The sequence below is a fragment of the Hippopotamus amphibius genome, chromosome 7, assembly GCF_030028045.1.
Source record: "Hippopotamus amphibius kiboko isolate mHipAmp2 chromosome 7, mHipAmp2.hap2, whole genome shotgun sequence".
Lineage (NCBI taxonomy): Eukaryota > Metazoa > Chordata > Mammalia > Artiodactyla > Hippopotamidae > Hippopotamus > Hippopotamus amphibius.
In genome coordinates, this window is record NC_080192.1 from 4152185 (window position 1) to 4175148 (window position 22964).

Consider the following 22964-nt stretch of genomic DNA (forward strand, 5'->3'; position numbering starts at 1 on the left):
CCAGGGTTGCTCATTCACAAATGTCTACTTAGCGGCCCCTCTGAGTAACCAAACGGACGGTTACAGGATGCATGGTGACCCCTGGAGTGTGCTCAGAAATGGAAGCCCAGGACAGGATGGACGCCACTCATCCCTCATTTAGGCGACCCCAGGCCCCAGCAGGACCCACCAGCCACAGTGTCCCTAAACACAGAGACCTCAGGGCTGTCACACACCCCGGCCAGGCCCACCCCCTTGCCAAGCGGGGACCAGCACCTTGGCACAGAGCCCTGTGCCATCTGCCTACTGCTTTGCTCTTCACACCCGACAGGGCATGGGTTTGTCCAGTGACTAAATGAAAGGCTAAACAGCGGTGCTACGCTGTGGGGTCTTCTGGGCAGTGACGTCCCGCTTCCTCCATGCTGGGCATCTTCCTAAAGGCCGTCAGCCCCACTTCGGGCCCCCTGGGGGCGGCCCAGGGCAGGGCGGGAGGTCTCAGAAACCCCGGTGGACAAGCACGCCCGGGTGTGGGAGACCAGGGTGCCCGTGGAACCCAGGACTCACCCGGGATGCAGAGTCCCCCCGTCCCCGAACGCCCCCTGCCTGTGGTGTGGCTGCTGGGCCTCAGGCCCCCGCACCGCAGGGCCCCAAGCCGGCCTGAGACGCCAGGAGTCCCACTCCACTCACCTTGGCAGTTGCGGCCGTTGGGGGCCAGCCTGTATCCGGTCGAGGGGCAGCTGCACTGGAAGCTTCCAGGGATGTTGAGGCAGCGATAAGAGCAGATGTGGCCCCCGGTGGGCAGGGCGCACTCGTCAATGTCTGTGACGGCAAAGCCCACCTTCAGTGTCCACGCAGACCCTGACCGGGGTACACTCCCCTGGTGGGCTGAGCTGTGGCCTGGAGGGCAGCCGCACAGGGCCAGCTGGACACGGGCGCCTGACGACGCAGGGGCTGGGGTGGCCTCAGAGACCAGCACACCAGGGGGGAAACTGAAGCCCAGAGAGGGGAAGAGCCTAACCTAGGGCCACACAGCAAGTTCACGGTGTGACGTGTGCACGTCAGGGGAGAAGGGAGACTGGGGAGCAGAGAGGGGGCCGAGGGCTTCAGAACGACACACACGGAGGTGCCTGCCGGCCACGTCCCAAGGCTGATGATTGTAAATGTGCTAATAACAAATACACCTCATACACAAACACTAATAATCTCAACAGCAGTTGCCCTCCGAGCACCCACATTGTGCCAGGCACGTACGAAGTGCTTCCGAGTCCTCATGTGGTTTCACCCTCTGACAACCTTGTGAGTGGGGGTTTAACCCCCACATTACAGAGAGGACGGTCCAGGCCCAGCGAGGGGCTTTTAAAAGGCCAGAGGCAGAGCTGCGAGTCAGGGACGTGGGCGGCCCCTGAGCCCCCTCCTCGCCCCCTCCTCACCCGCCACCGCCCTGCTCGAGGTCCCGGCACACGTGGCAATCCCACCATCTTGTTTTATTTTCCTAAAGAAAAATCTAGGCGTGGGCTTGCTCCTTTACAAACCTCACTCTCAGTGATGGGTGAAGTGTATCCAAGCAAGCTCGGTTAGAGGGAAAAAGCAAACCACCCGCCAGCCAGGAGGAGGCGGGGGATGGGGGACAGGGGAGGGGGTGCTCTCGCCCTCAGCCCAGCGGGGAGCCCTCACCTTCGCAGGTGACCCCGTCCACGTCGCTGAGCTGGTAGCCTCGCCGGCAGTAACACTGGTAGGAGCCGTAGACGTTGGCGCACTCCTGGCTGCAGGGGTTGCTGTTACACTCGTTGATGTCTGAAAGAGAGAGGGTCCTAGGGTCACCGTGCAGAGCTGGCGGGGCTGTGTCCCTGGCGGGGCCATGACCTCCCTCAAGTTAATACACATGCAGAGGCGGAGGTTACCACGTGTGGGCCAGTGACCTGCCTGGGGTCGCCCCGAGGGAGACAGGCCCCCACGCTAGCCCCTCGAGGCTGGGGGATCTGGCATCTCCCCACCCCCACGGCCTGCTTCAAGCCACACAGACCCTGGGCTCTCACTCCTCTGTTCCCTTTGCCTAGAGCAGAGATCAGCAAACTTCCGGCCCACCACTTGTGTTTGCAAAGAAAGCTTTATTGGTACACGGCCACGCTTATTCATGTACTACGGTCCATGGCTGCTTGTGGGTGACAAGGGCACAGCTGAAGAGTCGTAAAAGAGATATAGCTGGCAAAGCTTAAGATATTTACCATGTGGCTTTCAGAAAAAAAGTGTGCCAACCTCTGGCCCAGAAGTCCTTCATCATTTTTGTTCACTGCTAATTCTTCGCAGGGCAGGAGGGGTGAGGACCGAGGGCATCCATTAGCCTCTCACCCCGAGTCTCACCCCTGCAGCCCCACACGCCTGGCCTGGCCCAGCATGGATTTTCATCACATGCTAGAGACATGCCCTGGAGGCAGGAACCATGTTATTGCTACACAGCTAGGATGGCGGGCACTTTATAAGTGGTTCGTGGAATGACACAGCAAAACTGGCCAGGCCCTGGTTTTGTGTCCACAACATCGTCCACTAACATAGAGATGAGCACCTACTACGCAGTCGCTGAGAAGTGACCAGGGACAGCCCAGGCCACGAACAATAATAACAACAATAGCAGCAGTCTCTGTATCACAAACACGTCACCTCACGCTGGGCACCGTGACAAACACTTGACAGGCTCCATCTCCATTCATCTTCATGACCCCCTACCAGGTGGGTGCTACCAGCCCCATTTTACAGATGAGGACACTGAGGCCCAGAAATGCTGAGTTACTTCTTCAAGGCCGTAAACATGAGAGAGCTGGGATGTGAACTCAGGCCCGAGGGACCACCATGCATGAATCTCGTTCCTTGCCGTTAACACGTGTACCTGGGTCTGGTTTTCAGGGACACATCCAAGAATCTCAGGGGAAGCCTAGGCCCCAGGAGCCCGTCACACTGTCCATGCTCCAGACTGAGAATTATACACTGGGGTGCATCCTGGCATATCTGACTTTTGTGATCATCCTTCTTAACCCAGAATTTTAAGACCTGCCGTGTCTTGAGTCTGGCTCTACAGGTTGCCCTGGGCACTGCCCTGCCAGGAAGGGGACTTGATGGGCAACGTGAGGCACTGCTGAGGGTGGTCACTCAGAAGCTCTTAATTTCTGCTGACCTCATCACCTACTTCCTGTAGAAGACGTGACATCTGCTGAGCACCTACCACGTGGCAGGCCTGTGCTGCTAACACCTCATCTCAGTCCGTCCCATCAGAGGCGGGCAGTGTTGTCTGAAAACCCCAAGACTCTCGGCACTAACGACTCAGTCCAACCCGCCCCCCAACACAGAGACCTGACCAAACTTTAGCATCAGCCCAAGACCAGGACCCTTGAAATGCCTGCCTGGGAAAGCTCAGTGCTGCCAAAGAATTTCCTGTGTACTCCAGCCAACACCAGACTACAGGTCCTGACCTCCCTTTTGCTTAGAAGCATTTCCTTTAGAAAGCCTGCAGATGTAAATCCTTTCTCTATCCCTTTGAGATGTATCTTCTGCAACCCGGGAATGTCCTTCTAAGGACCTGGGAACCAGGCCTTTGAAATGCAATCCTCAAGGAGTCCGCCTCCCCCCCCACCTCCCATGCTCTGAGGATCCAGCGAGCAGACACAGCTGGCCTAATCCCACTGACCACTGCCCATCCTTCACAACTCTTCCTTAGCAGGTCCCAGCATTTAAAAAGCCTGCACCTTTTGTTTTGGTGGAGCTGAGACCAATTTACGCTGAAGTCTCTCTCCCCTATTGCAGTAGTCTAAATAAACCCTTAGCACTTCAAACAAGCGTGCAGCTCTTGTTCCTCTTTGGCATAAGAACCTCATCTCCCCTGTGAGGACACTGAGGCAGGTGAGGTCAGCCACTCTGCAGGGGTTGGACACCCGCAAACCCCACACGGCTTCTGCAGCCAACGTGTCCAGCCCCACGTGTGCACAGGTGTTCTCAGCCCCGCCAGGGCCCAGGAGAAATCCGGGAGGGCAGTCATCTCCGACAAGCAACCTTTTAGAGGCATTTCCCCCACTAACACGGGCTTTGCGCTGGGGCACAAATGTGAGTCAGTCCCAAGCGGGTCTGCAGGGGGAGCGGTGGTTTTCCCAGGAGGTGGGCAGCTTGCAGGAAGGGGCGTGGATGCAGTCACGGTGCGCCCGACTCTGCCCCCACCTCGCCCTCACCTTCACAGGACCGGCCGTCGGAGGAGAGCCGGAAGCCCATGGTGCAGCTGCAGTAGTAGGACCCAGGCGTGTTCTCGCACTTGTGGCCACACAGGCGCCCAGGGTAGCGCCGGCACTCGTTGATGTCTGAAACAGAATGCGCGGGCGGCTCGGGCAGCGTCCTCCCCGGGCCGTGCTACCCGTGGCGGCAGCTCACGACCTACATCCCCCGCCTCCTCCGGCCTCCTCTCCCAGAGAAAGGCACAGTCACTTGTCCCAAACACGGCGAGCCAGCAGTGGAGCCAGGACCACCCTGGCCTGTCTGCCCACCGGGCGAGCCTCATGTTGCTTCCACTATGGCACACCTGGGCACGTTCCCACCAGCCAGTCCTCCACCCCACAGCTCAACGGAGGGTCTTCTGGGATCGGACAAAGGTGCTGTGGGGCTGGGCAGGCAGGTGCCAGCCTCCCCTGAGCACCCTGGCTTGGGGATGGCTGGCGTCCCCCAGCAGGACCTGTCCTAGCCCCTGGGGTTCAGGCCACCACGCTGTCGTAGGTTCTCACTGCCCTGTGTGAGCACACAGCTCTGGGCCCTGTGGCCCTGCAGGTCAGCAGTGAATCCCTCGGAAGTCGCTAAGACTTCGGGGCATCTGTAGGGCAGGCTGGAGTCTCCTAAACACTCAGAGGTCCTGGGTCAAGCAGAGCACCTGTTCTACAGGTGGGGAACCTGGCTCACGCCCAGGATGGCCTCCCCAGGAGCCGCACGACTGGGCCGCAGCGGAGCGAGAACGAGAACGGGGGTGTCCCGACCGGTGTCTCTTCTCTGCCACTGCCTGCACTTGGGATTTTCAGAGGTGAGGAGCAGACCACCGTCCCTCCAGGGTGCCCCGGGCTGGGTTCTCCTGGGTGTCACCTGGCTGGGCCCCCAGCAGGGACACCCACATACCCACACACGTCCTGCTGATGCCGTCGAAGTAGTAGCCGGCCTTGCACTCGCAGCGGAAACTTCCCGGGGAGTTCACACAAAGGTGCCCCGGCCCACAGGGCTCAGACGGAGGTGCACACTCATCCACATCTTGCAAGAGAGAAAAACACGGTGAAAAACCTTCAGTGTGTGCGGGGCAGGGGCTGGGGCTGTCCAGACAGAAAGGCAAGGAAGGAGCCAATGAAAACGTAACTGACCGAGCGCGTCATTTAATTCTTAACCTGATTTCACAGAGCAGCTACTATGCGCCAGCCCAGCTGCGGAGACAGCGGACCAGGACACAGCCTCTACCCTCGGGGGACTCCCGCTCCTGCGGGCCAGCAGCGACTCTAGTGAAGGCGGGAAGTGCCCAGTGATGGGGGAGAGGCTGAGGCGTGCTCTGGGGGCTACGGGAGGAGACGCCTCTGCGTGGCAGGGGTCTGGGCAGGCTGGGCGCACGACGCCTTTGCCTGAACCCAAAGGCATGTAGGTGAGCAGAGGGAAGCGTGTGAGAGCCAAACCCACACCGCGAGGAACGGGCAGGGCTGGCTGGGGGAGCAGCAAGGCCTGTTTCATCTGCATCACAAACTCTGTGAGGCTGGGGCCAACTTAGGAGGACTGACTTGTAAGCAGAGGGCCTCTGTCCTCTGTCTGCTACCAGTGGAGTGCTATCACCGATGGGGGCTGTGAGCACGGAAGGGCGAGAGAGCCTTCAGCTCCGGATGAACCAGACAGACTGAAGGGGCAAAGCTGGAGGCAGCGGGCGGGTTGGCATTCCACTGCGACAGTGCAGGCAACAGTCAGTGAAGACCCATGCCTGGAGAGCAGCCATGGGATGGATGGACAGGTGCCAACGGCTTCCTCTGGGGATCTGCTGTCTCCTTCCAGAGAAGGAAGCGTTGTGTCAGGAGCAGACAGAAAAGTCCATTTCAGATGGGTCTTCTCTTTTAATACCCACCAACACAGCGGGTCCCCTCCTCGTTGAGATGGTAGCCACGGCCACAGTTGGGCACGTTCTTCTGGCATGTGTAGGAGCCCTCCGTGTTGATGCATGTCTGCCCGACAGGGCATGGGGCACTGATACTCAAACACTCATTGATATCTATGGGGGGAGAGATGAAGACAGCGGGGTTAAACCCGGAGGGCTTCCCAAACACAACACCTGGATCTCCAGAGAAACCCCACTCCGCGCCTCCTCATAAAACCACAAATGGAGCTGTGATGATGCCCCCGCCGTGGACCACACTGCAGCCTCCCAAACGGCTCCCAGAGTTCAGCAGCACCGCACCTTAATGACCCCCTCCTGGTCCATCTTCCTGCCCCTAACCCCTCAGCACCTCCATCTTCCACTGCACTGAATCCGAAGCTGCCTGCCTGTGGATCCCACACGCTGAACCTGGCAATTCGGGTGCCATCCTGAGTTCAGGTACTCCACATGGGTAATGAGTGTCTTCCCTGAGCTAAGTAGGGGCTGAGGGACACAGGGGTGGCCGCCCCCTCAGGGCTGGCACTTGTGTCCTGGGCTCCTGCAGGGACCGGCCGGCCCGCCTGCCTCCCAGCCTCGCTCTGGCCAGTCTCTCCTGCAGCCGAGGCTCCGGCCCTAACAACACACCTGCAGCCTCCGCAGGCCACTCAGATCCCACCTCTGTGTCTTTAGCTTCACCGTCCCTGTCTGGGAAGCCATCACCCGTCGGCCTGGTGCACACTCCTCTCACAGCTCGAGCATGGCCTCCGGGGCACATCTTCCCCCACATTCCCACCCCTATTCTGGGCTCCCCGGAGCCCGTGCGGACTCGGGCCCGGAGGGGAGGGCTGCTTTAAGCTCTCCGCACGATGGGCTCCCTCCCGACGGGACACGTCTCTGATGGGGGCCCGTGGGGCATGCATTCCCCTTTAATGAACACACACCCCCGTGTGAACCAGTAAACCGAGAAGGAGAACTAGGTTTACCTCTGTTCACTGTTCACACTCAGATTTGGTGTAAAACCACACAGATTTAATGTCCTACCAGGAACAGTCTCCTAAAAGGACCTCAGGCTTTAAGAATCACTTACAAACATCTAGGGGGGGCCAAGACGCGGGGGTGATGGTAGAGGACCAGCTGCACTTCTCCCCTCACAGCTAAGTCCCACCTCCCTCAGACAAAGGGCCAGCCCGACTCCCTCCCCGCCCTGGCGTTGGCTTCTGTCCTGAAGGTCTCACGGTGCAGCACTTTACAGTTTACAAAAGCCTTCACCTCCAGTGCTGCCCTCGACCACCACAGCCAGCGTGCAAGATAGCCAGGGCGGGATTATTATCTGCATTTTATAAACAGGAAACTCCCTGAGCCCAAGGCTGGAGCTGGGCCCCACGCAGGTCTAGAACCAGGGTCTCCCGCCTCCTGGCCAGGACGAGAGCCCTTAAAGCTGGGGTGGGCAAACCACAACCCACCGGCCAAATCCCGCCCGCTGCCTGTTTCTGTAAATTCAGTTCTACTGGCGCACAGCCAGGCCCATACTCTCACGTACTGTCTGCAGCTGCTTCCACGTGGCTGCGACAGACGCCCTACGGTCGGCGGAGTCCGTATTTACTCTCTAGCCCTTCACAGAAAAAGCTTGGCCCTGCGTCAGGAATCCATGCAGCGTTTAGAATGGTCATCACTGCCTTCCCCCAAGGCTGACGTGCTTCAATCAGACCCACAGTTCCCAAACCCGGCCGTGGAACACCAGCGTCCCGCAAGACATCACGTGCTCCGCGAAGAGCGGGGAGCATCCCAGCCTGGGAGCTCCATAAGGTAAGGACCATGCGATCAATGAGTGATGAAGGAATCAACGGGAACACGAACAAACAGAACAAATAAATAGAAAAGGTCTGAGGAGTGTGGGAACGCACGGTACTACCTCTCCTCTTAGGGGCTCATGTGGGAAAAGCCCAGATGATCCCAGCTGTCAAGGGCCTCGCTCACTTTGTTTAACCCAACGACCACAGAACCCAGGACCCATGAACACCGGGAGACCGGAGTGGATCAGCGTGTGGGAAGCCCTGTACCAGCCTCTTCTCTCAGCCTCACTGAAGCACAAAGGAAGATGGGCCGGGGAGGGAATTAGAAGAAGGAGAAGAAAGAAAACCTGGAGAAGATGTGATAATTGCAAGAGCCTCAGTGACCAAACATCAAGGACCTAGAACATTCTATGTTTTGTAACAGAGAAGGGGGCCCCCGCTCTCTAAGACCCCCTCCCGCCCTGTGCTCGGGTCCCCTGGGTGGAGCACTGCAGCTACAGGGCTGACCATTGCATGGCCGGAGGGGAACAGACAGGCTCCCAGGGCCCCGGGAAAACGGTTCTGGCCACACACGAGGTCAGAGCTTCCCACCACAGGTCACACTGTCCTGTGGGAGTGAGGGTGCCGTCCACGGAGGTATGCAAACAGAAGACCCAGGATGCCCACGGGGCGGGGGCGGGGGGGGGCACTGCCCCTGCCCTGAAACTATCCTGACACTCTCCTTCTATCCTGATACACTTTCTCCTTGTAAAGATTTATTTTGGACGATGCAGTCATTTTTTTTAAAAGATGACATAAAGGTAGTGACACAGAATGATGTCAAAATACATTAGCAGGTTAAAAAAGCCAAGTGGCAGAACCGTCTGATCCCATTTTTGATAAAAAAGCAAAAAGTCTAGGGCACACAGACACCGCCAAGCAGGGGAGAAGCTTTCCCTTTCCGTACTTGGGTTTGGCTTGCTTTGTGGTAAATAAAGATGGATATGACTTGTGAAATAAAAAAGACAATTTTGAAAAAGAAAGACTCCTGAACTTGTTTGCAAGGTTCAGGGTGGAGGGCGGGGCGGTGGCCAGTCCTGGGCCCCGGGCTCCTGCTCGGGCGCCTCCTCCTGCTGCACTCCCTCAATGGTGCGGAGCGGGCGGGGGGACCACGGCTAAGTCGAGACTTGCAAATGTTCCCTCTTTGTGGAAATCAGGCTGATTTTGCCATGAGTCAGGGTTTCCATCCCCAGCAGACACCATCCTCTGCGGAGCCCCTGTGAGCGCGTGGCAAGTCTGGGCAGGCCCCTCCTCCCTGCTGGCCCTGGGAGAGCCGTCAGCCCCTTCCGGGAGTGAGGACAGCCCCGCTGGCAGGAGGCTGGCAAGCGGCCGACGCAGCCACGCTGAGGCCCCCACAGCTCACACGCCTCCCGGTGAAAGGGGAGCTTTGGGAACGAAGACTGGGGTTGGTGTCAGAGGAGGCCCCTGTCCTAAGGGGTTGATGGTCTATCTGTCTTTAGATGTTCTGGGATGATAACAAAAGCGGCAAAGGGCTTTCAGTCCAAACTACCATTTCAAATCAAATATCGATACAGATTTATCTGCAAGAGGGTGAGCTAGGAATAAGACAGAAATTCTCAGCCCCCTGCTCGTGGCGGTGCCAGCCGTTCCAGGGGGCGACGGGGCAGCCCCAGGAAGGGTGGGTTGTGACTAGTGGCACCGGCAGCTCAGATCAGGGGAAACAACTTTCTGACCTCAAAGGAGGACCCAGAAGCTTCTGCTGAGCAGAGGGCAAGGGCAGCCGGCACATCTGGGCTCAAATGCCAACAGCATACAGCGATCCAGCCAGGTGGCTGGTCTGGGCGACTGCAGCAGAGAGCAGGGGCCCCCTCCTGTTTCCAGACCAGGTCACTCTGGCCCGCACTCCCGCCCTTGTCCCCGCCCCACACGGCCTCTCCAACTTAAGCAGTCTCACCCAGACCTCCTCTTTTCACTAAATTCCATGGGATTTTTTCATTCACATTGACCTTCCTCTGATACCAACACAAAATTTTGCCATCTTTGCCATTCTGAAGCCTACAGATGAGTGGCATCGAGCACATTCGCACTGTTTGTGACCGCCAGCACCGTCCATGCACAGCACTTGTCATCACCCGAAGCAGAATGCCACCGGTTAAGCCGCAGCTCCCCACCCCTCCTCCCCCAGGCCCCCGGCAACCACCGTTCTACTCTCCGTCTCTATGAATCCGAATCCTAACACAGAGTATCTTTCAAACAGCTTTTTAATACACGGGGCACGTCACAACCACCCTGTTTAATCCTTGCCTCACGCCTACGAGCCAGAAATGATGATTCTTCCCATTTTATAGAGGAGGAAGTTGTGGCTCCAAGGAAGTAAGTAAACGACCTAAGGTGACTCAGTTCAACACCAGGTGTCTCTGACTTCAACACTCAAGTGCTTTCGTCTAAACCAGGGGCTGCTAAACGATAGCCCTGGGGCCAAGCCCAGCCTGCCGCCTCTGTTTGTAAATAAAGTTTTATTGGGACACAGCCCCGCCCACTTGTTCACACACCCGTGGCCGCTTTCCAGCTGCAACCGCAGAGCAGAGGAGTTGCCACAGAGACTGCCCCGCCCACAAAGCCCACCTGATTTGTTATCCAGCCCTTTATAGAAAAAGCCTGCCGATCTCCGTTCTACACACTATGCAGTGTCCCACATTCTAGAGACACGGCCATCACTGGACGGTTCACCCGCCTGGAGGACCCCTTAGCCCTGGCGGCAGCGTCTTACCAATACAGTTGCCTAGAGCATCTTGTATAAAGCCACTCTTGCACTGTAGCTTGGGTCTGCAGCGGAAGGATCCCAGAGTATTCTGACAGATAAAATCGGGGAGGCAGTTATGAATACCACTCTCACACTCGTCAATATCTGGTACATCATAAAAAAAGGAAATTGTTAGCAAGAGTCCTGCCAGAAGCATCTTACAACACTTTAAAATCACAAGAAAGTTTTTTTTTTTTTTAAAACGCTCACTACTCAGACTATAACCCAAAACATTCCAACAGGGAGGTCACATACAAAAAGGGCCTTAGCCAAACGGTGCTCATGTTTCCAAAGACTTAAAACTCTGACTTTTCCCCCAAGGCTCTTATGATGCAAATTTTCTGTTATATAATAAATAACCCAGGCATTTTCCTGGCAATACGTGGTTTGGTTTGGTTTTGTTTTCATTTCAGGCCTGTTTCATTTAGATTCTAAAGCAATGATGATCTTAGCAGCAATAAACACTGTCCCTATAAACTTTTTCATTCTGCAGTCCTCACAATATTCCAAATATTAACAACGGGGGCTGTCGTGATGGGACGTGTTGGTTGCCCTTCCCTTGAAGTTCATGGCTGTCAAATGTTCAAAAGTGTATACTCAGCTGGCTGGGCCCCTGGGCTCTTGAGGTCCGCACCGCCCAGTGAGTCTGCAGGGGCGGGGAGGACTGAGCTCGGCCAAAGGCCCTCAGACGTCAGGAGGGTGTGCTTTTGAGTTACCCTCGTAATTCAACCGACGTTTTTACACAAGTGGTTTTGTCGTTCTGCAGGGCTGGAAACCCTCAGCAGAAAACTATGTTCTAACAGAGCCTCATCAAAGGGTTATCTGCCAAATAACATCTATGGTTTGGCGGGGAAAAGTCAGCAGCCAGAATGTCATGTTTTTTATACAGCGGAAGGGAATAGGCTTTGAACTTCAAGGAAGCCTGGAATCAGATGGAAGGCAGCTGTTGTGCAAAAAAACAATTTTGGGGCCGGGGGGGGGCGGATAGAAAGCACATGTGAGCACCTGATATTCTTCTCTGGTCTTGTTTTTAAATGAGCGTGCTCTGAGCCTTCTCAGAAATCCAAACCCTCCACTGTCATTAACTCAGCGTCACGGTAAGGGAGGTAAATCTTCACTAATAACAGGGTTGGCCGGTGCCCCCCCAGGCAGCCACAGGGAGCCCAGACCCCGGGGAGCCCAGTGCCACTTTCCCATCGCATCTTATCTACTCCTGGGGGGATGGGGCTTTGAGACTCGGAGCTTGTCCCACCTTTGCAGTCATTGTTCTCTGTGAGCTCATAGCCAGTCCCACAGCTGCTGTCACGCTGGCAGCGGAAAGAGCCTACTGTATTGATGCAAGACTCTCCAGGCCGGCAGTTCTGGCTGCCCTTGATACATTCATTGACATCTAGGAGAGACACAGGCAACGCAGGAGTAACCAGTAGGAACAACCGAGCCTCGCGCTTTATCAGAAGGAAGCAACGTGCCGGGAGGCACTGTGGGATCGACCCCTGCGGCCACCAAGTCCCCCCCCCCCCCCGCCCCGCATGCGCGTACTCAGGCCGTGCACCCGAGCGGAGCCCTGGGCGCGCACCGTCAGAGCACCAGCAAAAGCAACCGGTTCTCTCCCCTGCCGATCTATTTCCCCCCTACTGCGCTTTCTACGCATCTGCTCAGCAAGTGCCAGGCCCTGAACGGAAGTCACGTGATCCTAGAGAACCCCCGTTTGGAGCTCTCGCCTCCCTCCATCGGCCCCATCTCACAGACGAGGGGCCACGAGAGGCTGAGGGACGTGCCCAGGGCCACTCTGCAGATGCTGGATTCAGAGCCCGGTCAGACCCCAAATCCAACCCCTTTCCCCAACGCGGTGTTCACATTCTCGTGAATGAGAGCCACGGCCGGAAGCCAGGCGCTGCAAACTGCAGGGCACGCTGGAAAGCCGGGCCGGGCTGCTCTTCACCTGTGAACAGGGCCCCGGGCTGTGCAAAGTGTGCCCTGCCTGGCTGCCAAGCAGAGGCAGAGGCTCCCGAGAGCAGTGACCCGCGGTCCCGCTGTCGCCCGGGGCACATTTACCTTCGCAAGAGACGCCGTCGGAGAGCAGCTGGTAGCCCACAAAGCACGAGCAGACGACATCCTCCCCTGTGTCTCGGCACTGCTGCTTGCAGGGCCCGCCGCCTGGAATCAGAGCAAATGTCAGCGGAGGCCAGACACACCTCAGACACCGCTTGGTTTTTTCCAGGTGTTTGGACGGGGACAGGGAACGTGCCCTCTGGGCGGAATGATGCAGAAAGGCAGGATCCCCAGGCTGGAGCCCACTGCAGGCTTCACAGCACCCCCTTTCCCACGGGAGACCCCCAGGGTCTGGCTCTGGCACTCCCGGGGCTGCTGTTTCAAGTCCCAGGCCTGATCTGACAGATTGGGGGCGTGCAGGGCCCTGATACCCCATTTCCACTGCTACTGCCTCAGCTCCAGCCACCCGCTCGCCTGGCTCTCTGAGCACCCCTGGTACCACCCCTCCAAGCACGCTTCTTGCAGGGCAGCCAGCAGGATGTTCAAAGGGCAAACCTCACGGGCACAAACCTCCACCAGGCAAAGATTCCTTGACATAAAGTTCTGACGGGCTGCTCAGGGCCTGCAGGGCCCCGCCTACTTCTCCAGCCTCTCCGTCTCTCCCTGCACCCCACCCCACGGCACACCAGTGCCCAGCTGCTGCAGGGGTGTGTCTGTCTCCGCTCCTACTGCCCCAAACCCTCTGCCAATGTCACTTCCCTGGCTAACCCAGCCTCACCCACTGCAAACCGGCTACCCCCTCCCCTCCCCCAGGAAGACCCTCCCACACCCCCCAGAGAGGATCACGGGTCTTTCTGGGGCCCTGTGCCCTCCTTTCCCCCCAACCCCAGGCCTCTGTGCCAACTGTCACCGTACACTGACCACATCATTTTGTGGTTAAACTGGCTCCCTAATGAAAGCCCAACCACAAGAAAGCCATTGAATGGACTTGGGGAGCAGACCCACCAGTCCAGACATGTGGAAATGTTCCAGAAAGAGAAATAAAGTCCTAGCATGTGGAAAACAGAGCTGCAAGGCCCTGCTGACTTTAAATGTGCAAACCTCTCTCTTCTGAGACAAATGAATACTACAGATGGTACGGCTAGAGCGTCAGGCCACAAAGTGAAGCAGCACTCACGCGCCCTCCCTCCGTGGCTGCCAGCCTCGGGGGTCACTGCTCACAGTGGGCTGCGGTGGGAGGGCTTTGCACACCAGCGTCTCACACGGCCCCTTCTCTACAAGCCCATCAGGCCCCAGCTAGGAGGAGACGAAGGGAAGGAGCCCAAGAGCGCAGGCAACAGAGACTGAAGCTGACTCCCAACCAAAGGGCACTTTCAGGGTGAGCCCGAGCCACGCCTGCGGTCCGGCTCCCGGCGAGATCAGCACCGACTCTCCCTCGGGCCTCCTTAATGGCCAGCTGGCCCTGGGGAGGTGCCAGTCTCACCTCGGCAGCGGTCGTTCAGGTAGGGGTCCTCTTGTTCCTCCTCCATCTCAGAAACCTTAGCTGAGGGGAAAGAGACAAAGACACGTTTCTCCACATGCAGTGCCCACGTTAATGCAAAGGAAACTCCGAATATTTTCTCTTCTTGTAAATATCAGGCAGTAATGCCTGTTTGTACATCTTATAAACAGCTCAATACTCATTTTATTCTTTTTAAAAACAGAGCCACACTTATAAAATGTAGCTAAATCTCTAAAAGATATATTACAACAGAAACAGCACTGGCACAAGGGCCTGTAGTCGCCAACTTCATGCTGAGCGTGGGTACACTGTCCACATCACTCAAACGTTTCTGTAGATCCAGTCATGGCCCTACTAGAAATTAAGTCCTATCCTTCGAACCAAAAGCTGCGCACCTGGTAAAAGCTTACGGGACTTCCCTGGTGGTGCAGTGGTTAAGAATCCGCCTGCCAATGCATGGGACACAGGTTCGATCTGTGGTCCAGGAAGATCCCACACGCTGCAGAGCAACAAAGCCCGCGAGTCCCAACTACAGAAGCCCTTGCACCTAGAGCCCGCGCTGCGCAACAAGAGAAGCCGCCGCAATGAGAACAAAGAGTAGCCTGTGCACTGGACCAAAGAGTAGCCCCCGCTCACTGCAACTAGAGGAAGCCCACGTGCAGCAACGAAGACCCAGTGCAGCCAAAAATAAATAAATAGATAAATATATTTTTTTAAAAAAAAGCTTATGGTTATGGGTTGAACCACCCATGGCACAATGGTTGAACCACCATTGTGCCCCACCCTGCAGAAGATGTTGAAGTCCTAACCCCAGTACCTGCGAATGTGACCTTATTTTGGAGAAGGGTCACTGCAGACAATGAAGTTAAGAGGAGGTCATTAGGGCGAGCCCTCATCCAACGATGAGTGTTCTTACAAAAAGGGAAGATGTGGACTCAGTGGCGGGCGCGCAGAGGAAGAGTGGTGTGAAGACACATGGAGAAGACAGCCGTCTGCACGCCAAGGAAGAGCGGACGCTCCCAGAAGCTGGGAGCGAAGCCAGGAGCAGGTGCTCCCAGAGCCCTCAGAAGCAGCCAGTGCTGCTGACAACCTGGTGGTGGGCATCTGGCCTCCAGGCTGCGAGACGATACATTTCTATCCTTTAAGCTCCGCTCCACCCCCCACCCCACTCCCCCCCCACCGTGGTGCTTTATTCCGGCAGCTCCAGGAAATGAATCCACTTATTTTATACACTTTGCCTCAAAGCTCAATTTAGTGTCAGTCATCAATAGTCACTCACTCCATTCATTCAACAAAGGTATCTGAGCATCTGCTCTGAGGGTCAAGCACTCGGCTCAGACAAGGCCCCTCCTCCCGACAGAAGGTTCCAGAGGCCAACAGGATAGGGAGGGACCCAGTGGGGGGCCTGGGCCCTAATTTGAAAGGGTGCTATTCCATCGGCGGTTCTGGCATAGAAGAAATGCGTTAGTCCTTGCAACTGGGGTGGACAGACCCAGGACCCCCCAGAATACTTGCAAACCAAGCCCTCTGCGGACGAGGACCCTGCACAAGATGGGATGGCAGTGACCACAACTCAATCACAGTCCAACAGCCATCACATCACAACGCTGGGTGGGAACGCGTAAGCCAAAGGTGTCCCCAGCACAGCCACGCCTACAAGAGAGAAGCCAAGAGAGACAGAAAAAAGACTGGAAGGAAATGTGACCCAACAGAAACTGTATTCATCTCCGTGTTGCTTTCCTCGTCCTTCTACCCTCCTGTGTCTCCTAAAATGCCTGCAGTGAGCGCACGATACACGCACAGTGGAGAAACAGACATCGGTAAAAAGACACATATTAGTAATTCTGCTGTAAACGTCAATACAACATAATTTATAGACACTAACTGTGCATAAGGTGTTATTTTTAGGGGCTATAAAATATGGTAAGGGTCCCTAAATAATTCAAAGAACTTTTCAGCTGGGGAGGAACTAAGCAAAAGATCTTTAGGATGTGAGTCATCTCTAGGTTAGGAGGCTGGGAGTGAGTACCTTTGTTCAGAATGTTTAACTTGGATGCAACTAGAGATGATCTTAAGTCAGTCAGAAAAAGAAAGACAAACACCACATGATATCACTTATACATGGAATCTAAAATATGACACAAATAAACTTATCTGCAAAACAGAAACAGACTCACGAACATAGAGAACAGACTTGTGGTTGCCAGGGGGGTGGGGGGTGGGGGAGGGATGGAGTGGGAGGTTAGGGTTAGCAGATGTAAGCTTTTATACACAGGATAGATACACAACAAGGTCCTGCTGTAGAGCACAGGGAACTGTATTCCATATCCTGGGATACAGCATAATGGAAAAGAATATGAAAAAGAATGTACATATATATGTATAACTGAATCACTTTTCTGTGCAGCAGAAATTAACACGACATTATAAATCAACTATACTTCAATTACAAAGAGAGAGAGGGGCTTCCCTGATGACACAGTGGTTAAGAATCCGCCTGTCAATGCCGGGGACGTGGGTTCGATCCCTAGTCCAGAAAGATTCCACATGCCTCAGAGGAACTAAGCCCATGTGCCACAACTACTGAGCCTGTGAGAGCCACAACTATTGAGCCCACGTGACACAACTACTGAAGCCCGAGTGCCTAGAGCCCATGCTCCACAACAAGAGAAGCCACCACAATGAGAAGCCCACGCACCACAGCAAAGAGTAGCCCCCACTCGCCACAACTAGAGAAAGCGTGTGGGCAGCAGCAAAGACCCAAATGCAGCCAATAAATAAATTAATTGATCTTTTTAAAATGAAACTAATGTTTAATAAAAAAGAGAGAGAAAGGGGAAAAAAAAGAATGTTTGATGAATTTCTTCATTCACTTGGTGCATTCCATCCCAGCAAAGCCCAAGTCCCTGCCACGTGCCAGGCACAGGCCAGGGTGTCCAGACCCCATCCTCCAAAGGACTCATGGTAACAAGACCAGGAGGACTCATGAGAAACTATTTATCACTCATCCGGTGATGAGGTCATCAAGATTTCCACAGCATTCGTTGGCAGCCAGCAAGCCTGGCAAGGAATGCTAGAAAAGGAATCTTGAATCTAAGCTTCCGCAGCCTCAGTCTCTCAATCTGTAGAATGGACATAACCAAGATACGCTCTAGCACAGTTCTTTCCAAAGAAATGGGGTTCTTTCCCCTATCTTGGAACAATACTTTGACAACTTATAATACAGAGTATTAGAAAAACAAATTTAAGAAATCAAACATATATGTTCCAATTTTATATTTAGATTAAACAGACATGTTACTCTACCAAATGCTTATAGAAGTTCCTAAAAGCTTACTCTCAATTTTTGTACTTATTTTGCCTTAGGCCAGCACTGGTCTGTGGGCCTTCTATGTTGGCCCCATGGTAGCACACAGTAGGCCCACAATACATGTGAGTGGAAGAGAGGAAGGCAGGTCTGCGACTGGGGGAGGAGGAAACACAAGGAAGTCCTCACAGAGACACTGAGGAAAATCTGGAGCAAGAAGTGAAGCAGATAAAAGATGAGGGAGAAATAAGAGAGCTGGAGCCACAGAAAAGCTGAGAGAACATTCATGAAACAAGACGCACATCAACGAAAGTCCTCCCTGGAGACACAGGAGAAATTCTCCACCAGGGTGAAGAATCTGGGTTTATTTAAAGTGAAAACATCATCTCTGATTTCAGAAGTCAAGGAGGGAGCCAGAATGCGGCTCCCATCCCCTTCATGACTAAGATATCTGACATCAGCCCCACGGCAGCCGCGGGACCCTGGACTTGAGAAATCCAAACAAAGAATGAAATACTGGTCGTCTGACCGAGGACCCCGAAGCCACAGGAATGGATGCCTGACTTAGGGACCACTGGTCTGTGAGCTCTTCCTTCCGAGCCCCTTCCCCCCCTCCCCATTTTTAACAGAGGGGCGGACGGGGCTCTGCGAGAAGGCAAAGATCCCAGTCACACAGCAAGCCTGGGGCGGAGCAGACGCTGAAATTTTCCAGGGCTCCTTCCATCATGGCACAGGAAACCATTGCATAAGTGGAAGAGATGATTACACATCCGAGAAGTTTCCTGAACACGGAACTGAACCTGCTCCGAGGCTTCAGGATTCATGCGGCTTCGGACAAACGGAGGGTGGAGATGGAACTGCTGGACACAGCTGGGAGCGCTCTTAAGGCTGCTCCTGGGGTCACCCGCCCTGCTGCTGAACAAACACCCAGCGTCAGAATGCTCACAGCCTGCTGTTCACGAGTGGTCCCCCAGCCTCTCGTCCACCCATCATCAGCTCCTGATGGAGAGAGGGTGCTGGCGGGCGTCGGAAGGACAGTCCTCTCCCTCCTCCGTGTGTCAGCCCCATGATCTGTTGTTTAACAATTCTGATTTTTTTAGATTTTTTTTGATGTGGACCATTTTTAAAGTCTTTACTGAATTTGTTACACTGTTGAGTCTGTTTTACGTCTTGGTTTTTTGGTCCCAAGGCGTGTGGGATCTTAGCTCCCCGACCAGGGATCGAACCTGCACCCCCCACATTGGACGGTGAAGTCTTAACCACTGGACTGCCACAGAAGTCCCCAGACCACAGGATCTTGAGCGCCAGGTCCTCATCTGTGAAACGAGAGCAGCGCCAGCCACCCACACTGCCCAAGGTGGTTGGAGGGATGGGACGAACTGTGATGCCAAACACTTTACACCCCGTCTCCCATTTAATCCCAGCAACCTGAGGAAGTAGGACTCTAATTATCCCCATTTCACAGATGAGGGAACTGAGGCCTAGATAAATCCGTTTGGCCCAAATACCTTTCAGGACAGTGACACCAACACAGATATGTCAGATCCCAGATCCCAAGCTCTCTGTTTCACTCCAGGACAGTGACAAACGTGAAACTGCTCTGACAACTAGAACCGGTCTGTGGTGAGTTAAGGCCATGGGAAATGTGATGCCCACACCACCTGTGAGGGTCAATTTTATGTGCCACCTTGGTTGGGCCACAGTACCCACATATTTGGTCCAGCACTAGTCTGGATATGGCCGTGATGATATTTTTAGATGAAACTGCCATTTAAGTCTGCAGACTTTGCGTAAAGCAGACTGCTCTCCATCATGTGGGTGGGTCTCATCCAATCAGGTGAAGGCCTTAAGAGAAAGACTGACCTCCCCAGAGCAAGAAGGAACTCTGCTAGCAGACGACCTTCAGACTCAAGCTGCAACATCAGCTCTCCCCTGGGTCTCTGGCCTGTGAGCCCACCCTGCAGATTTCAAACCTGGCAGCCTCCACAATGGTGTGAGCCAATTCCTTAAAATCTCCCTCCCTCTCTCTCTCTCTCTCTCTCCAAGTCCTATTGGTTCTGTTTCTCTGGATGATCTTGACTCATTGCACTGCCCAAGAAAAGAAAGGGGGGAATTACCTGCTTCTTGAAGGTCCCCAACGTCCCCCGGGGCAAAGTCTGCACTCTCCTGGCCCTTGACGCAGCACGCCCGGAAGACCAGCCCGCACTGGTAGCCGACCATGAGGCTGTACTCGCAGCTCTGGCCCTGGGCTTGGGCCGCCCTTCCCAGCAGGCAGCAGTGGCAGCACCTCTGCAAACACAGGTGGAAACTCCGGATGGAGAAGCCAGACACACGACACAGCGGACCCCCACGAACCACTTAGCCTCCCATGTTAATTCCCCCTGAACGGTGATGACACGTGCCTGACGCGGCTGCCTCTTCGACGTGCGGGCAGGAAATAGGCAAGAAAGCCGAGCCCAAGCCCTGCTGCCCCCCCAAATCTCGCAGGTCCTGATTTTGAAAGGAACCTTAAAGGGCCTTATCCCAGCACATGCTCCATGACACCTGACTGCCCCCCAATATCCCTGCCGGCCCAGCTTCCACCTCCAGGAAGAGGGGGCTCGGAGAGGGCCCTCTGGGGCTCACACATGAGCTCCCTAAGGGTCCACGTCTTCTGTGTGGTCTGAGATTTCCCTACCACACCTGGAAGGATGAATATGCATCTTGTCTCTTCTCCCCATCCCAAGTGAGGGTGGTTTGGACCGCAGGAAGGGAACCTCAAGGCTGGTCATCAAGGGAGGGACAGAGCTGCTGCCTGTCACCTGGACCCCAGTGTTCCCAAAAGCCACACCTGAATCCTAGGGACAACATTCACCCTGGCCCCATTGCAGCCCTTCTCATTCTAAGAAAAGCACAGAACTTTCCAAAAGGTCCATAGCGGGAGTGGGGGAGGGGTGGCTTTGCTTGGGTTCCGTGGAGGTTGACAGGTGTCCCGTCCTGCTCATCCTACAGCCTCTGCTGCCAGATAGAGCGGGAGCCTCAGCTGCCTCCTCCACCGTTTAGGTCATGAGTCATCCTTCCTGGAAACACGAATCACTCATCTGCCAAAGCGATCTGTTTCCACTCCCGTTAGAACGTTCCATGCCTTTCTCTCAAGTCTGGGGACACAGGCGGAGTGTCTGCTGGGCAGACGGCGTCTGCAGAGCCCCAGCCCTTCCTGGGAGGCAGTCACTGAACACGTAAGGTCCTGGCTCTCAGGCCCCCTTGACCAGACCCCCCCCACCCTTGCCCCACCCAGCTCTCTCACACCAGAAGCCTCCTCCCAAGAAAGCCCACAAAGGCTGAGCATGGGCAGAGGGGCTCTGGACCCCCAACTCCTCTACATGGAATTTCCCTCCACGTCCGGATCTGTGTGAAACGAGAATCCCCAGAAAGGAGCCCACACACCCCCTCCCAGAATCCAGACGTCGTTCCAATTCTTGCTCCTTGAAATGACTTCATGGCCTTCCTAACTGGGGACAGGGCATCTTTCTTCCAGGGAATTCATTTCCGTCACCTGGCACCTCCAACACAAACCCAAGTGACCAGGTTCATTAACTTTCCAAACTTGAGCTCCTTCTGGGCGGGCTGTTTTCCTCCCTCAGTCAGCGGTGACGGAGGGACAGCCTAGTTTATTTGCAGTTTTCAGACCTGGGAACGCTCTCAGAAACTTCTCCACATCCATGCAAAGATGCAGGCCCTTCTACAGTGATGGAGGCCCTGAGGGACTCGGCCTGGACTTGGAGTCCCAGGATGAATGACATCACCCATTCATAGCTGACCTTCCGGGCAGGGTTCCCCCTGGGCCTGATGGACCACACTCCTAGCTCTGCCTCATCAGACCCCTTCCGTGCTGGTCCTGAAAGGACCCCTGCTGAGAAGCCACTTTGCAGTATGGGCCTCTCTGAACCTCAGGCTTCTCTTCTAGGGCAGTTATGGAGGTCATGAGTTGTCAGAGGCATTGGTGGGGGCCCATTCTGAACTCTGATGAGTTTGGGAGGGCAGAGAAGGTCAAGGGCCTCCGGGGTGGGGTAGGAATGCCCACCTGAAATTAAGAAGAGGGTTCAGAAGGCCCTGAGCCCAGATAACCACTGCTCTGACCTCTGGCTTCCTGTCTGAAGCCCGGGACTGGCAGTCTTCATGGCAAGGCTGGGTCCCTCCCTCCCTGTTTCCCCAGTGTTGAACGGGGCCCGGAGTGTTGTCCAGGGTTTACTGAATCAACTGGAGGGCGTGGGGAGACGTGAGTGGTCCCTCCTCCCCACTGGGCTGGGCACACCCTGCTGCTCATGAGGGAAGGCATCTGAGGTCGGGGGTGCAGGGAGGAAAGCGCCCCAGGCCTCTGGCTGGAGAAGGGGCTGCTGAGCTGGGAGGGGCCCAGGTCCTCACCTTCACGAACATGGCCTCGAGGCTGGTGTTGCCACCGTGCGGCGCGGTGCAGCTGTCCTGCTCGTTGGCCAGGTTGATGCCCGTGGCGCAGTGCAGCTCCTCCAGGTGGCTGTGGCAGCACTGCTCCTGGACCATCCTGTGGGCAGAGGGGGCAGGCTGGGCCAACGGCTCTGGGGGGGAGCGGGGGAGGCCGCCAGGTGGTACTCAGGGCCTAGGAGCAGTAGCCCCTCGGGCATGGGAGCTCTCTCATCTTTGGGTGTCCCCCCTTCCCCGTCCCCTCCACAGACACACAGAACACCTGCATGCAGAAGGTGCTCAGCAGTGTTTAATGAGAAAGACTGAATGCAGGGTGGTGTCTGGGAGTGGAGTCGGGAGACCTGGTTGCGTGACCAGAACCCCAGTTCACCTCTCTGAGCCTCACCCACAAAATGTTCCCATCTATTTAAAACACAAAAACAGCTGATTGCTGACTCTGGGTCAGACCCTCTCATCCTTTATCTAGTTGAATTCTTCCCAACACGCATCCCCAGTTTCCAGAATCAGAGGAAACAGCTCTGGAGAGGTGGAGCAGCCTGCCCAAGGCCACGGAGTGAGGGACGGTGGCAACAGTGACAGCAGGCTAGGGCATCCACGTCTCCCACCCGGTTGGGGGCTCAGGGAAGAAGGTCCTCGGAAGCCCGAGGACACACGGGCACAAAGCCTTGTGTCGACAGGAGGACCTTCACCTGCCAGACTTGGTCCCTCAGACACCGCTCCAGGCGGTGAGGGGAAGCAGGTAAGGGAGCAGAAGGTGTGTGACCACGTGTGGCTCCCAGCAGACCCCAGATAACCCTGGCTCTGGCCAAAGCCAGCAGCGGCAGGGGGAGCCACCGGACCTGCGCTGGTCCAGGGACGGCGGGGCCCCGCCGGGCTCCCTGAGCTGCCAGCCAGGCTGCCTCAGCCCCCAGCCGGACCTCCCCCGGCCTCTACCCTATGGAGCCAGAGCTCTGCACCCGGCTTCCTGTGCACTTCCAGAACTGTCCGTGGGCTCCTGGATGGATTCGTGTACACAGACCTCAGAG

At 55.7% G+C, this 22964-nt stretch overlaps 1 protein-coding gene across 3 annotated transcripts in view; it reads right to left on the reverse strand.

The window, feature by feature from the left end:
- Positions 1-22964, reverse strand: part of FBLN1 (fibulin 1) — an 81662-nt gene that overhangs the window by 38250 nt on the left and 20448 nt on the right. For all 3 annotated transcript variants that reach the window (XM_057741949.1, XM_057741948.1, XM_057741950.1), the window contains exons 3-13: positions 21904-22039; positions 19617-19788; positions 14175-14234; positions 12755-12856; positions 11952-12089; positions 10667-10804; positions 6095-6238; positions 5119-5247; positions 4194-4319; positions 1654-1773; positions 667-798 (exon numbers count right to left, since the gene is read on the reverse strand). In XM_057741949.1, the coding sequence (XP_057597932.1) occupies positions 667-798; positions 1654-1773; positions 4194-4319; positions 5119-5247; positions 6095-6238; positions 10667-10804; positions 11952-12089; positions 12755-12856; positions 14175-14234; positions 19617-19788; positions 21904-22039 (1397 nt within the window). The remainder of the gene's footprint in view (positions 1-666; positions 799-1653; positions 1774-4193; positions 4320-5118; positions 5248-6094; positions 6239-10666; positions 10805-11951; positions 12090-12754; positions 12857-14174; positions 14235-19616; positions 19789-21903; positions 22040-22964) is intronic.